This window comes from Lissotriton vulgaris, chromosome 9, assembly GCF_964263255.1.
Source record: "Lissotriton vulgaris chromosome 9, aLisVul1.2, whole genome shotgun sequence".
Lineage (NCBI taxonomy): Eukaryota > Metazoa > Chordata > Amphibia > Caudata > Salamandridae > Lissotriton > Lissotriton vulgaris.
The window spans coordinates 985,707,509-985,729,142 of record NC_141697.1 but is presented as its reverse complement, the minus strand read 5'-3'; the positions used below and the strand labels follow the sequence as shown (position 1 = coordinate 985,729,142).

The window sequence follows — 21,634 nt, the reverse complement described above, 5'->3', positions numbered from 1 at the left end:
TTTAATGAAAAGCTTTAGGGAGGTGCATGTGGATCGTAACAGTAAAATATTAATTTTGAATTCAGTAAAGATTTGAGAACAGAAAAACACCATCCAATACCGCGACCTGCAGATACGATGACACATTACGGAAATCAGTTAAAAGATCGCGGACTACATGTGATCTGTATACTAATTTGTTAATATATACCTTTTCCATTTGGCAGCACGAGTGACTCCTTGCTAACCGTGGTACCATTATCAACCCAACATTGGCAAATGTCTCTGATCTATTAGATGAGCAGGCCCATTTTTTAAAAAGGATCTGGTTGCCCATATCTTTGATGGGGTATATTGACTTTTTGTGACACCGCTGGGACTGGCAGTAATCGCCACCGGCTGATAGCCTTTCCTGTTTCGTGGTCAGCAGAGGGATTGTCATTGAACCAGCAATATGGCCCACCTTCTCTTGGTGGAGAGGAGCCGCACTACCCCTTCCCAACATCCCTTATATACACAGCAAAATACAGCCACTAGCGTCCTTCGCACGGTCCGCTCCTCTTCTGTAAGGGTTGTCCTTTAAAACTCTATTAAGTGGCAGTCATGCACCATTTGTAGGCACATAACGCTTAATGCTACCACACGTGCTATGCTCTTACCCAGTCCTAACACCTACTCTGTGACTTCTTTGTTGCTCGTGTTTTTCCCCCACCCCCCCACCCCACCCAACCCCCCACTACCTTCCAACTCACCTTGCCGCCATTTTCTCTCTTTTCCCCTTCCTCTCCTCGCACTGCATACCTTTACTCTGTCCCTCACTCATCTACTCACCCCACAGACACCACCACTGCCATACACACACGGACACCACCACTGCCATGCACACACACACCACCACTGCCATGCACACACACACCACCACGGCCGTACACACACGGACACCACCACTGACATGCACACACGGACACCACCACTGCCATACACACACGGACACCACCACTGCCATGCACACACACACCACCACTGCCATGCACACACACACCACCACGGCCGTACACACACGGACACCACCACTGACATGCACACACGGACACCACCACTGCCATGCACACACGGACACCACCACTGCCATGCACACACGGACACCACCACTGCCATGCACACACAGACACCACCACTGCCATGCACACACGAACACCACCACTGCCATGCACACACGAACACCACCACTGCCATGCACACACGGATACCACCACTGCCATGCACACACGGATACCACCACTGCCAAGCACACACACACCACCACTGCCAAGCACACACGGACACCACCACTGCCATGCACACACAGACACCACCACTGCCATGCACACACGAACACCACCACTGCCATGCACACACGAACACCACCACTGCCATGTAAGCAACAAGGAGATTTTCCAAATCAACCAGGGAAATTGGGCGCACACCAGTGTGTCCGCACGGTAGAGAGCACCGTAAAGTGGTGGGTACAGGCAAAAGGGCGGGCGGTAATCTCACAAAACCGCCCAAAGTTGGATCAAGAGGATCCACACAAGTAACATTAACACAACAATGCCCCTGCGCTATACAAGTATATGAAACATTGCAAAAATGACATATATAGCAAAAGAACTTCAGTTAGTATATATCCACACTTTAGGAGTCGCTTTTTGAGAATCAATTACTCCAGGTTCAGGTACAAAAGTTCCGAAAAAGAAAGAGAAATGTTCTGTCCTTGGTGTTAAATCATTGGTTTATTGTTCCTTTGTTAATGCCAACACGTGTTTCATCGCAGGGAACATACTGCGAATCTTCAGGGCTTAGTGAGGAAAGTATGACAACTAATATCAGAATAATGAGGCAAGTCCGTATCAGGACCGAATTCGTGTAAGTTGGTTCGGGGTCTGTAGCACGCTGCCTGCGTGATTAGGGGATCTTATTTAGTTTGGTGTGAGTCAAAACCCGGGAGGAGTTGTTGTGAGTCTACGAGGTGTCTCGGTATGAGACCAGAAATCCTTTGACAGGCGGGTACACCTTGTCAGTGCTGAACTCCCTCTTGAGGTTCCCGGTGCCGTTTTACGATGACCGTCATCGTAAAACGGCACCGGGAACCTCAAGAGGGAGTTCAGCACTGACAAGGTGTACCCGCCTGTCAAAGGATTTCTGGTCTCATACCGAGACACCTCGTAGACTCACAACAACTCCTCCCGGGTTTTGACTCACACCAAACTAAATAAGATCCCCTAATCACGCAGGCAGCGTGCTACAGACCCCGAACCAACTTACACGAATTCGGTCCTGATACGGACTTGCCTCATTATTCTGATATTAGTTGTCATACTTTCCTCACTAAGCCCTGAAGATTCGCAGTATGTTCCCTGCGATGAAACACGTGTTGGCATTAACAAAGGAACAATAAACCAATGATTTAACACCAAGGACAGAACATTTCTCTTTCTTTTTCGGAACTTTTGTACCTGAACCTGGAGTAATTGATTCTCAAAAAGCGACTCCTAAAGTGTGGATATATACTAACTGAAGTTCTTTTGCTATATATGTCATTTTTGCAATGTTTCATATACTTGTATAGCGCAGGGGCATTGTTGTGTCAATACCACCACTGCCATGCACACACGAACACCACCACTGCCATACACACACGGATACCACCACTGCCATGCACACACACACCACCACGGCCGTACACACACGGACACCACCACTGCCATGCACACACGGACACCACCACTGCCATGCACACACGGACACCACCACTGCCATGCACACACGGACACCACCACTGCCATGCACACACGGACACCACCCCTGCCATGCACACACGGACACCACCACTGCCATGCACACACGGACACCACCACTCCCATGCACACACGGGCACCACCACTGCCATGCAGACACGGACACCACCCGTGCATAATTTGTAAAAAAAAAAAAAAAAGTGCCAGGACTTTCATTTGTAAAAAAATAAGTGAAAGGGCACTCGTCAGGAGGCTACTGTAGTTTGCCATACACATTGCCCCTGCCAACATTGCCAATGCTTTTAACAACACAACTACTAACATCAAACCCCTTACAAGTGTGTCAATCTGGACTATTTCAGCTGCCAAACCTATAAGAATGGTTTGGTCGGTAAGTCATTTTTGATATATATTGAATTAATAATGTACTGTTGTTGTGGTCATCTCTAAATTGGCCAGACAGCGCCGCCATGTGGCAGACTGTCACAAGCACCAGTGCTGACAATTAAGTGCTGCATGGAGCACCGGAAACCACTGGCTCAAATTAAGCAGGGTTGGCAAGTCAGAGGGGTCTCTAGAAATACCACAGGCACCTCTCACGCATTGTCTGTCTACCATTCTCTATCCTTTCATACCCTGTATAGTCTACATTTTTCTTTCCTCAGTTACACTACCCGTCTCTTTCCGTTTTCGGCACTATGTGCTTCTTTTCAAAAACATTCTGTGCTGGACTAGTTGCATTTTACATCTAACTTGCCCACTCTCAGGCAGTGGAGGCGAATCCGCCGCATGTACACTTTAGCACCGATTAACCACAACTGACATAATGGCTGACACTGCAAGAGTGCAATGGTCCACGACAGTTAATTAAATTCGTAGTTGCCAACATTTGGAGTCCCGATTCTACCTTCGCAAACTCCACAACTCCACTACTGCCCCTACTCCACCTACTCAAATCATCTCCATATCCAACACCACCAATAAGCCCTTGGACACTGACCCCCTTCAAACCACGGCACACTCATTCTCCCCCGACCGACCGCCACATGCCCAAACAGCCCACACTCCCAATCCCACTGCTGATCCCCTGGACACGGACCCCCTCCTAACCATTGCTCAGTCCTGGACCCAAGACCCACTACACCTCCGCCTAACCCCTTGACCAGAAGCAACAACGACCCGAATCCTCATGTCCAATCTATCCCCACTCCAAATCCTAATGATGCCTCTCAATCCCACAACCTACTACTCTCTCTTTCTACTGACTCTAGTCATACACTGCCACAGATGAAGGCATTATGCCCTTTCAACGTTCATGCCTAGTTACTGACCCGAATGGAGTAGAAAATAGACCCCCTAGCGGCAGATATCCTGCACCTACAACAAGACTTCCCCAACCGATTTAAACTACCTTGCTCGCACAATCCGGGTAGCCTCACACCTTCCCCCCCAGACAACCTCGTCCATGACCCCGCCTAGTACACCATGGCCCACCAACCCTATGAGGAATCAGGCTCATCGACCTAGCCGAACTCTCTGCCCTATCTCAGAACGAGAAGCAGAAGAGATCAACTAATCGTAACTCGCAAAAAGCCCGAACATGGCCCATTTTGCAATCCCTGTTATAGTGAGCACAAATAGAATCCCTAGACCTGCCAGCTCACCAAGACCCCCTGCTCTATACACGTCTATACATACAGAGCACTCCAACATTGAGGCTCCCCGTCTTCTATCGTATATGCTCCTCAACTGCAGATCAGCAGTACAACAAGCCACAGTTATTACGGAAGTTATACTTGCGGAAGAATTAGACATCTCATTCCTCACAGAATCCTGGCTCAATGACCATTCTACCCCCATCCTAGACCTTCTCACCCCTCCAGGCTACATCATCATCAGACACGACAGACCTATCAAAAAAGGTGGCGTCCTAGCTATCAGTGGAGAAGTGTGGCTCACTGGTTAGAGCAGGCAGACCCTGAAGCAGAGGTCAGACCCTGGACCAGGGTTCGATTCCCGAGGCGGCAGGGTGTTGAGCTCAAATGTCCACAGACTCGATAATTCTCGCTTCGGTGCCTGACCTAATCATGGGTTCACACTCTGCAACTCTGGGCATTAAGCTTGCTTAATCTCCACAACGGCCCCCCGCGGCGGGATGCCTGGCTTTCACCTTGGGGATGCCCTGTAGGGGCTATCTCACAGGGAAAAGCCAGGACGGGTTCCCAAGGCAAGCGCGGAGATACCCCTTCGGGGGTCGATTCTGGCGCTATATAAGAAATGTAATAATAATAATTCACAAAGAAGGAATACAGCTTACCAGATTAAAATCCACTGAATACCAGACTCTCGAGTCCCTAGGTGTTGAACTTACAACACCTATTTTTGCCCCCAACTTGGCCATACTTTTTATGGACCAATTAGAAACTGGTTCCATCTTGACACCATCTAATCCATTCTTCCCCGGCATTAAGATGTGGAGGCGATATATAGATGACATTTTTCTCATTTGGAACCAGACAAATGAAACACTGAATAATTTTCTACACTGGCTGAATACCAATTGCTGTGGGCTTACATTCACACTCGGCCACGACAAATCCTCAATAGCATTTTTGGACCTTACCATCTTTTATTCAGACGGTGTACTTCTGACCCGACTCTACAGGAAACCCACGGAGCGTAATACGCTCTTGTACTATAAGAGTAACCACTCTAGAGCCCTGAGGGACTCTCTACCATACTCGCAATTCCTCAGGATTAGACGGAACTGCTCCTGTAAGACGGATTATTTTAGAGAGGCGACGGTACTCTCTAACAAATTGAAGGACCGCGGATACCCTAAAAGAATAATTAAGCAGGCCCTGAGCATGGTACTGTCCACGCGAGGTCCTACTTTCGCCCAAAAACAAAGACCAAAAAGAAAGAATCGCATGTTTCACAACCTTTTCGCCAGTGTCTAAACAAAATCAAAAAATCAATTATAAAACACTGGCACACAGTTAATGCTGGCCCATTAAATATTGAGAGACCCCTCTTTGCGTTCCGCAAAAGTAAAAACCTAAAAGACCACCTAGTAAGAGCAGGGCTACCAGCGACACCACAGGGCGCAACACTTGACGCAGCCTGGGGCCTACCCCCTCTCATCGGCCATGTAAAATGTGGATGTTGTAATGTCTGTGAGTACACGGTGGAGGGCAAGAAATTTACCTACAATGACACCACGGTTGAAAGACGTTCATTCTCCAATTGTAACTCGTCGAATGTTATCTATGCTATACAATGTTCCTGCCCGAAACTCTATATTGGTCAGACCACACAAAAAGCCAAGACACGTATTTGCTAACATAGGAGCAGAATAAGGTGCAAAACTGCCAATGCCCCCCTGGTGGACCATTTCACTGAAGCTGGGCACAACGAGAACGACTTGAAATGGACAATACTGAAAGTCGTGAAATTACCACCCCGAGGGGGAGACATTGCACAGATGCTTAACAGAGAGGAGCTAAAGACAATGATACAATTTGACACGATAAGGAATGGTCTCAACCGTGCAGAAGATTGGACAACCTTAATATAACCGAATTACTGCCCTTCCAGGATTGGAAAATAGCAGACCTTGAGTCTCTGTACGAATCTGCAAATCTAAGTCCTAAATTGAACTATGTTTCTGCCAGGCACATTGTTTTAAACTGCAAACCTAGATATAAATCTGTTTTATGTTTCATATTACAAACCGGGCTCTCTAGCCCATGAGCGCTTTCCCCAATACTTATTGTGTTCCAAAATGTCATGATTTACATATGAGTACGTTGTACTCTAAGCACTACCGTCGCCTGCACAAACACACCACCACAATCATACCTGCACTCATTGTTTATTGTTCTCTTAATATTGACACCTTGCCACCCACCGGTAATTAACTATAAATGGTCCCGTAACTATATGCCTTGGAACATGCTCCAAGATGGCGCTCAATTCCAGCCCACGTCCTTTTCCAAGATGGCCGACGCAATACGAAACCCTTCCTTTATTTCTAAATTCATGCCGCCTTAAGCCAAGCGAGCCTGCTCCCGACCGTACTGCAATCTAAGCAGTGGACGGATAGGACATCGTTCCCCCGATCCCAGGACACCATTCCTACGGAGTCACAGCACTCCCCAGGTAAGAGCACCCTTTCGCCACCCGACTAAGAACCTTGTGCCACCCGCACTTGTTTCGAACCCGTAGAATTGCTCAAACCCCTTCCTTTACTGGTTACAGAAACACCCGCTGAGGCGAACCAGACCCCGCAGCTCAACGAGACTGCTCGGACCGACAAATACAGGTATGCCCTTGTGCACCAGACGGCCCGTGAACCCACCCCCCTTTAAACATAAATGGGAAATCTAACATTAGCATTGTTTCCCACAGAAACTCCGGGTGTTCAAAACTAGGACCGTAACAAGGACACCTAGAACCCAGCTACTCAGGTTACTCGCCAACCCGTATATGCTGTAAGCCCAACCCTGATGTGGCAATAGATGGCTGATTCTACCTTCCCCTTTTTCCCTTCCCGTAGGTAGCAACCCCAATCCCGGTTAGCACCCGTTTGGGCGGCTATTGTAAACACGCTCCGAACACCCAAGCCCCCACCTGGGTAAGCTAGTCACGCAGCCCCACAACCACCTCTAAACACTGTATGAGAATGCACGTATGTATGGACACTCTTGGGTCTCTGCACAAATTTAATAGATTATCGTTGCTTGTAATGTGAACTAATGAGGTATAGACAATTCTTGACCATGCGACGCAGTTGTATTTTTACATGCTGTGTAACTTTAATACTTGAGTGATGTACTCCTTTTTATGACGGAGGATGAGTCAGTAATCATGGAACAACAATCAAATGTGATAACACCAGTCACTCGAGCACAAGTTCTTGTATGCCCGGCTTACTCACAAATGCCAGACACCAACTAGAGCACGTTAAGCCGAATCCGAATAACTGCAAAGTGTGCACAACAGTTGGTCTTGCTTGTTCGTTGGAGGACTAGTCAGTAACTCAGCCTATGGCTATTTTTCTTCCAATTCTCCCCTTTTCCTCCTAAACAGGCGGGTGTATTATTACAGGCAGGCAAATGTTGTCAATTTTAGTCCTGATGGTGGTCCCATGTAATTGAGCAAGAGGGATCGAAACGTCGACTTCACATAGTGCTTTCACAACCTTACCATTGTGTTTCATTTTTGTTGTGTCTAGCACTTTCCTGGCAATGCTTCAATCCAAACACTGAGTTAAAAGTGGCCAGTATTGCTCTTTTTGCCTGTGAACCTTCTCCTTATATGTTTGTCTCTCTTGAGTATGGTACAGGACTGTGCCTCTTAATCATTTACCTTTTTTGTTCATTTTGTTCAAATAAATACCCTGTCCGGCTGGACAGAGGACAAAAATATAGTTTCCCATTATGGCCTATATTACATTGTTGTTCTTGATTCTGATAAGCTAAGGGCCTTTGTTCTTCATAGCATATCTTCCCACGGTCCATAGCTAACTGTTTGGGTCCCCTTGTTATATTAAACGAACTTACAATCAAAGGCACCACGCCCATCAAATTTCACACCATCTACCATCTTCCTGGTGAACGTGCCATCTTCACTGAAGAACTAACCGACCTAATAACTCACGTCTCCCTAATAGACACAGAAGACGCGTTCCTGGGTGACTTCAATATTCACTGGAACAACCCAGAAGACACCACTACACAGAATCTCTCCAACCTGCTTAAAATAACCAACCTTAAACAACTTTGCAATGGACCAACACACATAAAAGGAGCAACACTGGATACGATCCCAAAAATGAGCTGATCTCGCTGAGATCGATTTCTCCCATTGACTTGTCCGACCACCACCTCATACTATTTAATAGCGGCTTACATGTCAGAAACCAACCAAAACGATCTGACAAACCAAAGCACTGGGCCAGGAACATCAAAGGAGTCCCTATAACCGAACTGGAATCCAGGATTCATGCCCACCTACAACCCCAACATTCCAATATGACGGCCGATGACCCCACAGTCCACTTTAATTTCGCAATGACAGAGGTGTTAGCTCAAGTAGCTCCACTCAAACTCAAAAATGTGAGATCTACCAAATCTAAATCCTGGTTCAATGTAGATCATACTAATGAAAGACAACTCAGACAATCGGAAAGGGATTGTAGACTAAACCCTTCGACTCTCCACCTAGCACAACTTAGGTCAACCCGACAGGCATATAACATGCATTGGCATAGCCAATAGGTCTCGCTTTTGGGACATTATAAGTATTTAGTTATGCAGCACAATATCCTTGGTGCAACAACATAAACTGGTGCACGGTTAAACACTTATAAGGTCCCAAAGGCGAGACTTATTGGCTATGACAATTTATTTTTTAAAGGACAAGCAGTGCTATCAGGCTCCAGCTGCAACTTAGAGGTAGAGCGAGAGAGGTGTGTAGAGAGAGAGAGAGAGAGAGAGAGAGAGAGAGGTGTGTAGAGAGAGGTGTGTAGAGAGAGAGGTCTAGAGGGGTAGAGAGAGAGAGGTGTAGAGAGAGAGAGAGAGAGAGGTGTGTAGAGAGAGAGGTGTGTAGAGAGAGAGGTGTGTAGAGAGAGAGGTGTGTAGAGAGAGAGGTCTAGAGGGGTAGAGAGAGAGAGGTGTAGAGAGAGAGAGAGAGAGAGGTGTGTAGAGAGAGAGGTGTGTAGAGAGAGAGGTGTGTAGAGAGAGAGGTGTGTAGAGAGAGAGGCGTGTAGAGAGAGAGGTGTGTAGAGAGAGAGGTGTGTAGAGAGAGAGGTGTGTAGAGAGAGGTGTGTAGAGAGAGGTGTGTAGAGAGAGGTGTGTAGAGAGAGGTGTGTAGAGAGAGGTGTGTAGAGAGGTGTGTAGAGAGAGAGGTGTGTAGAGAGAGAGGTGTGTAGAGAGAGAGAGGTGTGTAGAGAGAGAGAGGTGTGTAGAGAGAGAGGTGTGTAGAGAGAGAGGTGTGTAGAGAGAGAAAGAGAGAGGTGTGTAGAGAGAGAGGTGTGTAGAGAGAGAAAGAGAGAGGTGTGTAGAGAGAGAGGTGTGTAGAGAGAGAGGTGTGTAGAGAGAGAGGTGTGTAGAGAAAGAGAGAGAGGTGTGTAGAGAAAGAGAGAGAGAGGTGTGTAGAGAAAGAGAGAGGTGTGTAGAGAGAGAGAGAGAGAGAGAGAGGTGTGTAGAGAGAGAGAGAGAGAGGTGTGGAGAGAGAGAGAGGTGTGTAGAGAAAGAGAGAGGTGTGTAGAGAGAGAGAGGGGTGTGTAGAGAGCGAGAGAGAGAGGTGTGTAGAGCGAGAGAGAGGGAGGTGTGTAGAGAGGAGGAGGTGTGTAGAGAGGGGGAGGTGTGTGGAGGGGGAGGTGTGTAGAGAGGGAGGGGGAGGTGTGTAGAGAGAGAGAGAGGTGTGTAGAGAGAGAGGGGTGTAGAGAGAGAGAGAGAGAGGGGTGTAGAGAGAGAGAGGGAGGTGTGTAGAGAGGGGGAGGTGTGTAGAGAGAGAGGGGGAGAGGTGTGTAGAGAGGGGGAGGTGTGTAGAGAGAGAGGGGGAGAGGTGTGTAGAGAGAGAGGGGGGGGGTGTAGAGAGAGAAAGAGGGGGGTGTGTAGAGAGCGAAAGAGGTGGTTAGAGAGAGGTGGGGAAAGAGGTGGGTAGAGGGAGGGGTATAGAGAGGGGTGTAGACAGATGTGGGTAGAGCAAGAGTTTTACAGAGAGGTGGGTAGAGAGAGAGAGGTGTGTAGAGAGAGGTGTGTAGAGAGAGAGAAAGAGAGAGCGGGAGGTGTGTAGAGGGAGAGGGAGAGGGAGAAGTGTGTAGAGAGAGAGGAGGGTGTGTAGAGAGAAAGAGGTGGGTAGAGAGAGGTGGGTAGAGAGCGGTGGTTAGAGGGAGAGGTATAGAGAAGTGTGTAGAGAGAGAGAGAGAGGTGTGTAGAGAGAGAGAGAGAGGTGTGTAGAGAGAGAGAGAGAGAGAGAGAGAGAGGTGTGTAGAGAGAGAGAGAGAGGTGTGTAGAGAGAGAGAGAGAGGGGTGTAGAGAGAGAGAGGGGGAGAGAGAGGTGGGTAGAGAGAGAAGTGTGTAGAGAGAGAGGTGTACAGAGGTAGAGAGAGGAGTGTAGAGGGAGAGGTAGAGAAAGAGGTAAAACATAAAACCTGGAGCCCTAATTGTAAACCACAAAGTCTGTTTCCATAGGGACTTACGTAAACAGGTTTTGAATTTGTGTACAGTAATTTAGAAACTGCAAATTTTTGAGATTCTTTTACACTAAACTTTTTTAATGTATTCTATATATAACCTATTTCAGCAGGAGAAACAAAAGGCTAGAGAACTTGCAAGACTGGGCGAAGAGTGTTCATGTGACCATTGTTAAGGAATAAGTCTCTATGAGATTCCTGGTTTTTGACAATCTGAGGCCATTAAAAGCCCTTTACAAAACCCCAGAATAAAATAAAACATTAAATTAAATTTAAAAACTGGAACTTAATCTTCCTCCCTCTACCAGGTTATGAAACTCCTTAGTTATTTAGGAAGTACTTATTATTAATGCACCCGATTACTGTTTTTGCTGATTTGTTTTTACAGATACAGTCATGGAAAGAAATTGAATATGAGCTTTCTTTTGGGTTATTTTCAATGCAGTAAGTCATCACTGCAAGACCAAAGGCTGCGTCCACTGTCAGAGAAGGGACTTAAAAGGGTTTTCTATTGAAGCTTTACACAGTTGCTAATTTTTGTATACCAGTGATGCACTGTGTATGGCTTCTTATAACACTAATGCCCAAAGGGTACCCTCGGGCAAAAGTGCCATTGTGAGTTAAATAGAAGTGGAAATATAGTAACGGTAGCTTCACTTTTTCAGGAAAAATAAAATAACTATAGATAAATGCACGTAAAACATTTAACAATAAATATGGATAAATGCAGACGGAAAAGATTAAAGAGTAAATTCCTTAAAACCGTGAATCCTATTAATAATGTACGATGGGGGTGTTTTGTTCTATTTTATAGCTGTAAACAACTTCCTATAATGGTGAAAAGTAATGAATGCGCAGAGCGCTTCGTGTAGTGTTCATTCCTTTAAAGATGCTCAGTAGACAACCAGAAATTGTTAATCGGGGATAAAATCGCTCAAGCTTTAAGAAGCTATTAGGAGGGGCTCTGGTGGGAAAAACCGAAGGAGGCCAGTAGCAGGACTGCTTCCTCCATGGAGCGCGAGAGAAGCTGCAATCACTTTCAATATGTTTAACAAATCCAGCGCCGTTCTCTTTCTTTGCCATGTACCTGCCAGTTGCTGACTTTTGCCATTGTCCTGCAAGCCTGAACAAATGTCAAGAGATAAAGAGATAAGAAAGGCAGATGGCGGCTGTGCGCGTGCAGGCAAGCATCAGGACAGGAAAAGCTTGTGGGTAGGACTTTGAAAAACTCCTCACTAAAAGTCGAGCAGCAGCGCTAGACTCGACCTAAAAAACACATCTTTAGAGAAAAGGCCACATTTTTCCGCACCCAACTAGACCAGGCAAAGAATAGACCTAGAGAACTCTTCAACATTATAAAAAGTCAAACAAACATCACACCCCCACAAGATATAATAGCCACCAAGGATCGATGCGAAGAAATCGCCAGCTTCTTCACAGATAAAGTAAAAAAATGGAGCAATCCTTCATCCAAACCCCAAAGCCTCCCTCCCCCGCAAGCTGCCCCCTTTTAACTACTCCTGACCCTAGGTCAAAATCATAACACGGACAACCGCTTCCAGCTGAAAAATGGCGCTAATTGGTCGAACTTCGAACTCATGTCAGAAATCGAAGTCTTGAATATAATTGCCAGCTTAAAGCCTATTCCCACACTTTGGATCCCCTCCCGTCCACAATAATAAAAAATCTCAACCACATCATTGGCCCTTTCTGGACTAAAATCATTAACTGCTCTCTCACCTCATGTTGCGTCCCAGACTCCCTACAACTAGTACAAATCACCCCTATACTCAGGAAACCAGGGGCCGACCCCAACAAACTCAGTAACCTCAGACCTATCTCCAACCTTCCATTCCTAGCTAAAACATTACAGAAATGCGTTCTCCAACAACTCAACAAACATATTGACGGCTTCAACCTGCTGGACACATTTCAGTCGGGTTTTAGGAAAGGCTGTAGCACTGAAACAGCGATGCTCAATATTTCAGACGATATCCACAGAGCCCTAGATGAAGGTGAGGCCTGTCTCCTCATCCTTATTGACTTATCAGCGGCTTTTGACACAATAAACCACACAGCTTTACTTGAGACTCTGAAGAGGCGTTCTGGCATTAATGGCACAGTACTAAAATGGTTCACGTCCTTCCTCCAACACCGTTCGCAACAAATTAAAATCAACTCCTGCCTCTCTGCACCAACACGAGTCAAACTTGGAGTCCTGCAAGGATCGAACCGCTCACCATCCCTCTTCAATCTCTTCATGGAACCCCTTGCAATTATTTTGAAGCAAGCAGGGATTCAATACCACCTTTATGCAGATGACTCAAACATACCACAAAATCAAATCATCCAAGGATGTCCAACACCTCAATGCCACGCTAACCAAGATTCAAACCTGGTTTAACGCAAACCATTTAAAGCTGAACCCAGACAAAACGGAATTAATACTGTTCTCTCCGAAAAAAGTAACCACTGACCAATCCAAGACTGGCTCAAGAAGCTTGATGCCCTAAACTGCCCCCTCATCCTATCTGACTCTGTAAAATCACTCAGCATTACCCTGTATAAGAACCTGTCAATGAAAGACCACATCAAGAACTCTGCAAAAGGTGCACTTTACTCTCTAAAACACCTCAAGAAAATTAAACCTTTCATTGCCCAGGATGATCTTAAGACAATTGTACAATCCCTAGTCCTTTCTAAACTGGACTAAGGGAACGCCATTCTAACTGGTGCTCCAAAAGCTCACCTAGCCCCACTAAGGTCATGTCTTAACATGGCGGCCCGACTCGTAACTCGCGGTAGAAGATTTGAACACATCTCACCAACCCTCAACGCACTCAACTGGCTTCCCATGGAAGGTAGATGTATTTAAAAACTGGCATGCATTACACACAAGGTCCTCCACGCCCAATCCCCCAATTACCTGAACAGCAAACTGGTAAAAGCAGGAAAATCCAGAACTCTTAGAAGCACCAACTCACTGCTTCTCATCCTCCCAAAATTGAAAAGAAAGGCGACCCAATGCCTTTCTTTCTCTGGTAATGTTCCCAGGATATGGAAAACACTCCCTACGGACCTCAGATGCAACCCCTCCTTCCCCTGCTTCAAAAAGGACCTGAAACTCCTGCTCCTCGACCAATACTTCTCTGACCAAGCCAACCAACCTAGGCATCAATAGACTAATGGACCCCCCTCTCACGCTGACTTTCAATAATGGGAGTGAAAACTTGCGTTTTTCACTCCTTCACTGTAGATTTAAGTATGATGTTTTTGCTTATATATTTATACATCCTCATGTCCTGTGATGTAGTGCAACAAAACATTGTTATTGGCTGAGCCAGTGTTTTCTATACTAACTAGCAGCCTATCCCGACGTTGTCCGGGTATTAATTTCTGCCAGCCAGTAGTATATTGTTTTGTAGGATTTCGTTTAGATAGCATTTCTTATCTGTGACAGGCCTGTGAAACGCTCTGATTCACAGTGCACTGCTGATGCACTTAAGAGTGCGCGTTCAGCAGTGTGTGAACTAGAGTTTCCCTACTTTATTTTTTCTTGCAATATTATATAGCGCGAACTCGACAACATGGCATGAGCACAATTTACATTACAGAAGAACACATTCATTTGTGGTAGGCACGGGGAGACAAAGCGATTTTGCCTGGAATCACAGGATGTTGAGCTGATGCAGAGATTCGAACGTAGCTCCCCAGCTCTAAAGTTCGCAAATCTAGAACTTGTAGCGGGAGGTGTGTCTAAACGTGTATGTCGGTGCTGGCCATCAATGAGAGAGACCTGTGCATTTTTCAAATGGGTGGTGAAAAAATAGGAGTATGTTGCTGGAGATGTGGGCCGCCGTGCCACCAATGTACTTACCGGGGGAGGGTAAACGCCCATTATTCTGCAACTTTCTTTCCGCATACCATCACTCCGCATACTTTCATTACGAAAGTACCATGACTCCGCAATGTCATTATAACGCATGGCATTACATTTTATATGCTTTTACCACGCATACATTTACAACGAAATTCGTTGTAAATGCATGAATGGTAAAAGCATGGTTTTTTTTAATGTTTGGATAAGGTAAGTATGGGTATAGGGGTATATGTTTTGGGGTACTAAGGTATATGTTTTGGGGTGTTTGGGTATTTTAAGGGTTCAGATATAGTTTTGGGTTATGGAGTACAGGGGTGGGTTTAGGGATAGGTATGGTTTTTGGGGTACAGGGGTATTTTTAGGGTTCAGGGCTAGGTTTCGGTCTTGGGTTATAGGGGTATTTTTAGGGTTCAGGGGTAGGTTTGAGTTTTGGGGTACAGGGGTTTTTTAAGGGTTATGGGGTAGGTTTGGGTTTTGGGGTACAGGGTTATTTTTAGGGTTCAGGGCTAGGTTTGGGTTTTGGGGTACAGTGGTATTTTTAGGGTTCAGGGGTAGGTTTGGGTTTTGGGGTAAAGGGGTATTTTAAGGGTTCAGGGGTAGGTTTGGGGGTACAGTGGTATTTTAGGGTTCAGGGGTAGGTTTGCGTTTTGGGGTACAGTGGTATTTTAGGGTTCAGGGCTAGGTTTGGGTTTTGGGGTACAGGGGTATTTTTAGGGTTATGGGGTAGGTTTGGGTTTTGAGGTACAGGGGTATTTATAGGGTTCAGGGCTAGGTTTGGGGGTGCAGGGTATATTTATAGGGTTAAGATGGGTTAGTGTTTAAGGGTATTGGGGTATTTTAAGGAGTAAGGGTGGGTTATGATTATGGGGTGCAGGGGTATTTAAAGGGAGCAGGGTGGGATTAGCACACAATATGAGACATGGCATGAAGGGTGGACTGTACCACACGCCCCCAGCACACGCCCACAACGCAGACACGCCCACAAGGGACTATTTTGCTGGCACGCTTCTTTTACCTTTTAAATGAATATGGTGGGCGTCTGCATAGCCTGTGTCCTTCTGCTAAAACTGCCCTTTCCAACGCTGTATTGGGTGTTGTGATTGGTGCAGTGGTTCCTGAGATTACCCGCCTCAAAGGTTTGGGCTCTCTCTTTATTTTATTAGTATGGATGTAGAACCTTTGATATTGGTGTCTGAAAGCAGACAGGCTAGCTATGTGAATAACTTTCTCTCCACCCTTTACCTCTTTTCCCTGTCTCTTCTTTCTGTCCTTTTGGTCATGTATCTCTCTTCTGTTCATTGTCTCTCTCCCAAATCTGAATCTTTCTTATTAGACTGTTGCATTGCTTTCAGTTATTGCCCACTATCCACTTCACGCCTATTCTTCTTTCTCAGCCCCTTCTTCAGTCCTCTTGCTCTCTCCATTCCTTTCCATCTTTCTTTATTTCACACTGTCGCTGTGTCTCTTTTCTCCAGTAACTCTGCATGAAGAGCTCGTTTAGTGATCTTTTAGACACCATGTAGAAAGTTGCAGAGTGGGAAAAGATCTGCAACTATTTTTATGCGTGTTGCCTCATCCATTTCAATTCACTTTTCTCGTTTCCACAGTAGTTTCCTCATGCACTTGAATGTAGTTGTTGTCATTCTCACAGCACACGCTTTGTAGATCAAAGCAGACTATTACTCTCTGCACTTGTTACTGGTACCACACAAACATTCTCGTTTGCTTTCTGTAGCACTATACATTCTGGCACTATACATTCATTTTCTCCTATTCACATCCTTGCCTTGCAGATTTTAGTATTCATACTCCGTCTCAGCAGGGCACTGATAGGAATATCTTATCATAACTACATGTAGGCCATGATTTGTTTTTGGCTGCACTAATGTCACTCGTTTTACTGTGTAACGGGCAATAAATACGTGTTGTGCCTTGTATGTTTAAATTTGCTGTCACCAAGGGAATTGTACCCGGGAAGGCCTCAGTGCAATTCCCCTTTGTTAGAATGGGAAGAGATTAGGTTGTGTTATGTGTACTAAGCTTATATATTTAGAGTGAAATTAGCTAATTTCTTTAGTTTTTTATCTCTTATGCTGTTTTTTTGTTCTTGAATCCTAACAGTAGAATTTGGATACAGAACAAACAAAATGTCTGGTGCCGGTTTACTTGGATTACTAGCGGCTTCGTGGAAGTGGAGTAAGTGTCTTGTTGTGAATTTTAAGTAATTATGTGACTTACTCCCTTGCTCCCTTGAACAGCAATGTTGGTTATGGAAACATTTCCTGTACTCTGGACAGTTTAGTGATTTGCTGCATGTGTCTTCAAGGTATTCAGTTTATTTGTGTATTTATTTATTTTGCACCAGAGATTCAAACCCTGCTGCTATCGGGTACTCCTGACGAGTTGCTCTTCTCCTTCATTTCAAAATCATTTTGCAAATTAAAAAAACATAAGGACTGACTTAAGGTCCCCCCACGTGCATATAAAGAAACACATGGTAATTAACAAAATGGCCGATGGCGCAACTACCCTCAGATATGATAGGTGACAAGATTTTTGCAAATGTCTAAAGTCTATACAATCTAAGATCACAGCATTTCTCCCTACACATCATGTGCAGCAGTGTAACCACAGCCCAGCAGTGAGTTTGTCTAGATTAGTGTTTGTGACTTACGTGGAACCTCACTTAAGCGTTACGAGAATCCGGGGACCCCCACTGAATCATTAATGGAATCTGGGGACCATTGCTTAGTTTGTGAAAGAAAGAGTGCTGATGCCGAAGCTCTGCTAAGAAGCTAGCAACCGGTGCAGTTAAATGTTGGCATGCTGTATACAAAGGCCAGTAGTCTTCAATCCACAACCAGGCACTGCCTGCCTCTTTTTCTCGCCCTTGCAGAGTCCTGCTTTCCGTTTGTGATGGTTTTGCAGTACTTTTCTTCTGCTTTCTTGCCAATCTGTGAGTTTTTCCCCCTCTCTTGCACTCAGTAAATATCTAATATGGAAAAATAAGTACCAGTGCAGGCTTCAGAGTTCTAACAATGTTGATAGACCTGCTAGCCGAGTAACTTGAATAATCTACTTGACCTAACTGTAATGTACTTGACCTGCAAACAGCCTCAAATTGTGTGATCATTGGCAAATATTTTATGTTATAGAAGGTATTATTCGTCATTCTGACATAGAAGTGCACCTTCGAATATGTGCTTTCAGCATTTTTGCTGTACAAAATTCTTTTGTTTGATTAAATAGACTAAATGTTTGCTCAATGTGTAATAAGAATCTAGCCCACATATAGGGTACACATGATCCCCGACTTGCCTCTCCGTTTACTAAAAGCATTGCCATCAGGGCAGGTGCAGGAGTGTTTCTCAGTTCATGTGTAAGCATTCACTATTACTAAAGCATGATATGGTAGTGCACGATCATCTATAAACAGTAAATTTTCCAAGAAATGGCCCAAAACATTTCCACTACTTTGCTGCGTTACTGTAAAAACTATATAGTGTATAAACAATATGTGAAAATTGGGTTTCTGAAAACACATTTATCATTTGCATATCACCAAGTGAAGTGTTCTGATTTGTTTTTCATTCTTTTAAAATATTTTTTCCATCACACACAAGTACCAAAAATGGGCTTTCACAACTACTGAAATATATTTTGAAACGTGTGTTAGGAAAAACCCTACAGCAGGGGTCGTCAACCTAAGGAGCGGGCCTTTACTGATCCCGTGGGGGGGGGGGGGGGGGGGGGGGGGCCTCTCATTGAAAGAAGCATTAGGCTGATGCTTTGTTTTTAAGAGCGGTAGTAAGCCTCTCTGAAATGGGCCATCACTAACCTCGTTTCTCTTTTGTATCTGGCTAGTAGTATGTGTCAAATGTAAAGGTGTTCCAAATATTCTTCAACCCTCTCCATTTCTGATAATTACACTGTGAATACTTCTACACGTTAGTAAGGCCCAGCTAACCACAATAGTTTGTTCCGCAATCATGTATTTGATTTCAGTTTTAAAATGGGATACTTAAGTGCAATTTTTAAATAAGTCTGGACATATTTAAACATTCCAGAAGGGGGCAATGTTTTTTTAGGTCTTGCACCTAGCGCGCACTGTGTAGCAGTGCTTCGCGCAGCGCGTGGCATTTTGTAATGGAAAAATGGGGGTTCAGCAGTCTCTTTGGACTGTGAAACGCTCGTGCGTGTGCTTTTTTGTATTTTTTATATTCAAGCTCGTAATCGACACCAATAGGCCGTGGGAGGAGCTATGAATGTGCCCACACAGGCGTGACGTGCGCACCACTTGTTAGGTCTGTAAGCACTATTTTCTTTAAGGTTTCTATTACTGGAGTCACGAAATGCTTTCCTGCATTGGCGCCGCTTTGCTTGCACCTTTTCATCTACATTTTTTGTCAGCACAGCACGCTATAAGTATAGGGGCTGAGTGCTCTTATTTTTCTTTCGACGTAATCCTTATAATTGTATTATTTATGTCATGCTTTAACTTTAGCGGCGGGGCGCCTTCCGTTCTTCTTATTTTATTTTTAAGGCACCTAGGCAGCTTGCTCCTCCTTGCTGTAGCACTTTTTTTTCCTGTCGCCCAACTGGCAAAACTCTATTTTTTCAATTGCATACACTTTTCGTAAGCAGCGCGGCGTGCTGCTTACGAAAAAGTTACAATATTAAAAAATTGTGTTTGGTGAGCCGTGCCTTTCTTTTCTCTAGCAAGGCTTGTCAAGCTGTATTTTTTTCAATAATATGTTTTTAGGGCTCGGGCCTGCGTCACCACGAAGTGGGGGGCGGAGCTTCCGAGCTCTTTTGTATTCGAAAAAAAAAAGAATTCTGAAAGGGGTCCAGGCTGGCACATTCCTTAGTGCGCGCCGCGTTTTTTATGGCATCTGCCTAGTGATTCGTCTTCGCTGTGCTGTCTATTTAGTAGCCTTGACGTGAGAGGCTATATTTCGTTTTCGTCCGTCATTTATTTCAGTTTCATGGCATAAAGTGTGCGGTTACGTGCACGGAAGATTTATTAATCTTAATTAGGAGCTGTCAGGCTGGCCGTGTAATGCATTCCAGATGGTGTGCGCGCGTTCACCATAGAGCAGTGAGCTTGTCGGGCGCGCGTCCTCCTCACGTGCACACAGGCATTGATGAACTGCCTAACTGCGTTTGTGGCTATGTGTATTTTTTATTTATAGAGGATTCTGTGACTCAGGTACTTTGTATGGTGTGGCTGTGCGCGACCGCTATAGCCTCCCAGGTCAATTAAACCATCCAGATGAATATCAACCCAGGAATAACGAATAGGACAAGAAAGGTTTTCAATTTTTCTTGTCACTCTAATAATCATTTGAGCACTTAAGAGGAAGGGTAAGGTTCATGCACTGGCAGCTAACACTTAGAAGTTTTCCCCTATGGGAGGCCGTTGAAACCTGGGTACTGGCAATAAATTGGCAGGAGGTTATACCAGACACCCTAAAGAGGACCTTGGCCATGAACCCTTCTTTGCAAAATCACATAGCATTTAAAGTGGCAAACGTGAGCCATTTAAACTCTGCTACTGCAGAGTGGCGGTGACTGCAGAGTGGCGGTGACTGCAGAGTGGCGGTGACTGCAGAGTGGCGGTGACTGCAGAGTGGCGGTGTGTGCAGAGTGGCGGTGTGTGCAGAGTGGCGGTGTGTGCAGAGTGGCGGTGTGTGCAGAGTGGCGGTGTGTGCAGAGTGGCGGTGTGTGCAGAGTGGCGGTGACTGCAGAGTGGCGGTGACTGCAGAGTGGCGGTGACTGCAGAGTGGCGGTGACTGCAGAGTGGCGGTGACTGCAGAGTGGCGGTGACTGCAGAGTGGCGGTGACTGCAGAGTGGCGGTGTGTGCAGAGTGGCGGTGTGTGCAGAGTGGCGGTGTGTGCAGAGTGGCGGTGTGTGCAGAGTGGCGGTGTGTGCAGAGTGGCGGCGACTGCAGAGTGGCGGCGACTGCAGAGTGGCGGCGACTGCAGAGTGGCGGCGACTGCAGAGTGGCGGCGACTGCAGAGTGGCGGCGACTGCAGAGTGGCGGCGACTGCAGAGTGGCGGCGACTGCAGAGTGGCGGCGACTGCAGAGTGGCGGCGACTGCAGAGTGGCGGCATTGTGGCTGTGACTGCATTGTGGCTGTGACTGCATTGTGGCTGTGACTGCAGAGTGGCGGTGACTGCAGAGGGCGGTGAGTGCAGAGTGGTGGTGAGTGGCGGTGACTGCAGAGTGGCGGTGACTGCAGAGTGGCGGTGACTGTAGAGTGGCGGTGAGTGCAGAGTGGCGGTGACTGTAGAGTGACTGCAGAGTGGCGGTGAGTGCAGAGTGACTGCAGAGTGGCGGTGAGTGCAGAGTGACTGCAGAGTGGCGGCGAGTGCAGAGTGACTGCAGAGTGGCGGCGAGTGCAGAGTGACTGCAGAGTGGCGGCGACTGCAGAGTGGCGGCGACTGCAGAGTGGCGGCGACTGCAGAGTGGCGGCGACTGCAGAGCGGCGGCGACTGCAGAGCGGCGGCGACTGCAGAGCGGCGACGACTGCAGAGTGGCGGCGAGTGGCGGTGACTGCAGAGGGCGGTGAGTGGCGGTGACTGCATTGTGGCGGTGACTGCATTGTGGCGGTGACTGCAGTCACCGCCACTCTGCAGTCACCGCCACTCTGCAGTCACCGCCACTCTGCAGTCACCGCCACAATGCAGTCACCTCGACTCACCGCCCTCTGCAGTCACCGCCACTCACCGCCACTCTGCAGTCACCGCCACTCTGCAGTCACCGCCACTCTGCAGAGTGGCGGTGACTGCAG

The 21,634-nt window shown here is 46.3% G+C and overlaps 1 protein-coding gene across 3 annotated transcripts in view; it reads left to right on the top strand.

Moving 5' to 3' along the window:
- The window catches only part of MRPS12 (mitochondrial ribosomal protein S12), a 793,384-nt gene that overhangs the window by 756,154 nt on the left and 15,596 nt on the right, over nucleotides 1-21,634 (top strand). For all 3 annotated transcript variants that reach the window (XM_086938859.1, XM_086938856.1, XM_086938858.1), the window contains exon 2: nucleotides 16,961-17,035. In XM_086938859.1, the coding sequence (XP_086794985.1) occupies nucleotides 16,987-17,035 (49 nt within the window). In that variant the 5' untranslated portion in view covers nucleotides 16,961-16,986. The remainder of the gene's footprint in view (nucleotides 1-16,960; nucleotides 17,036-21,634) is intronic.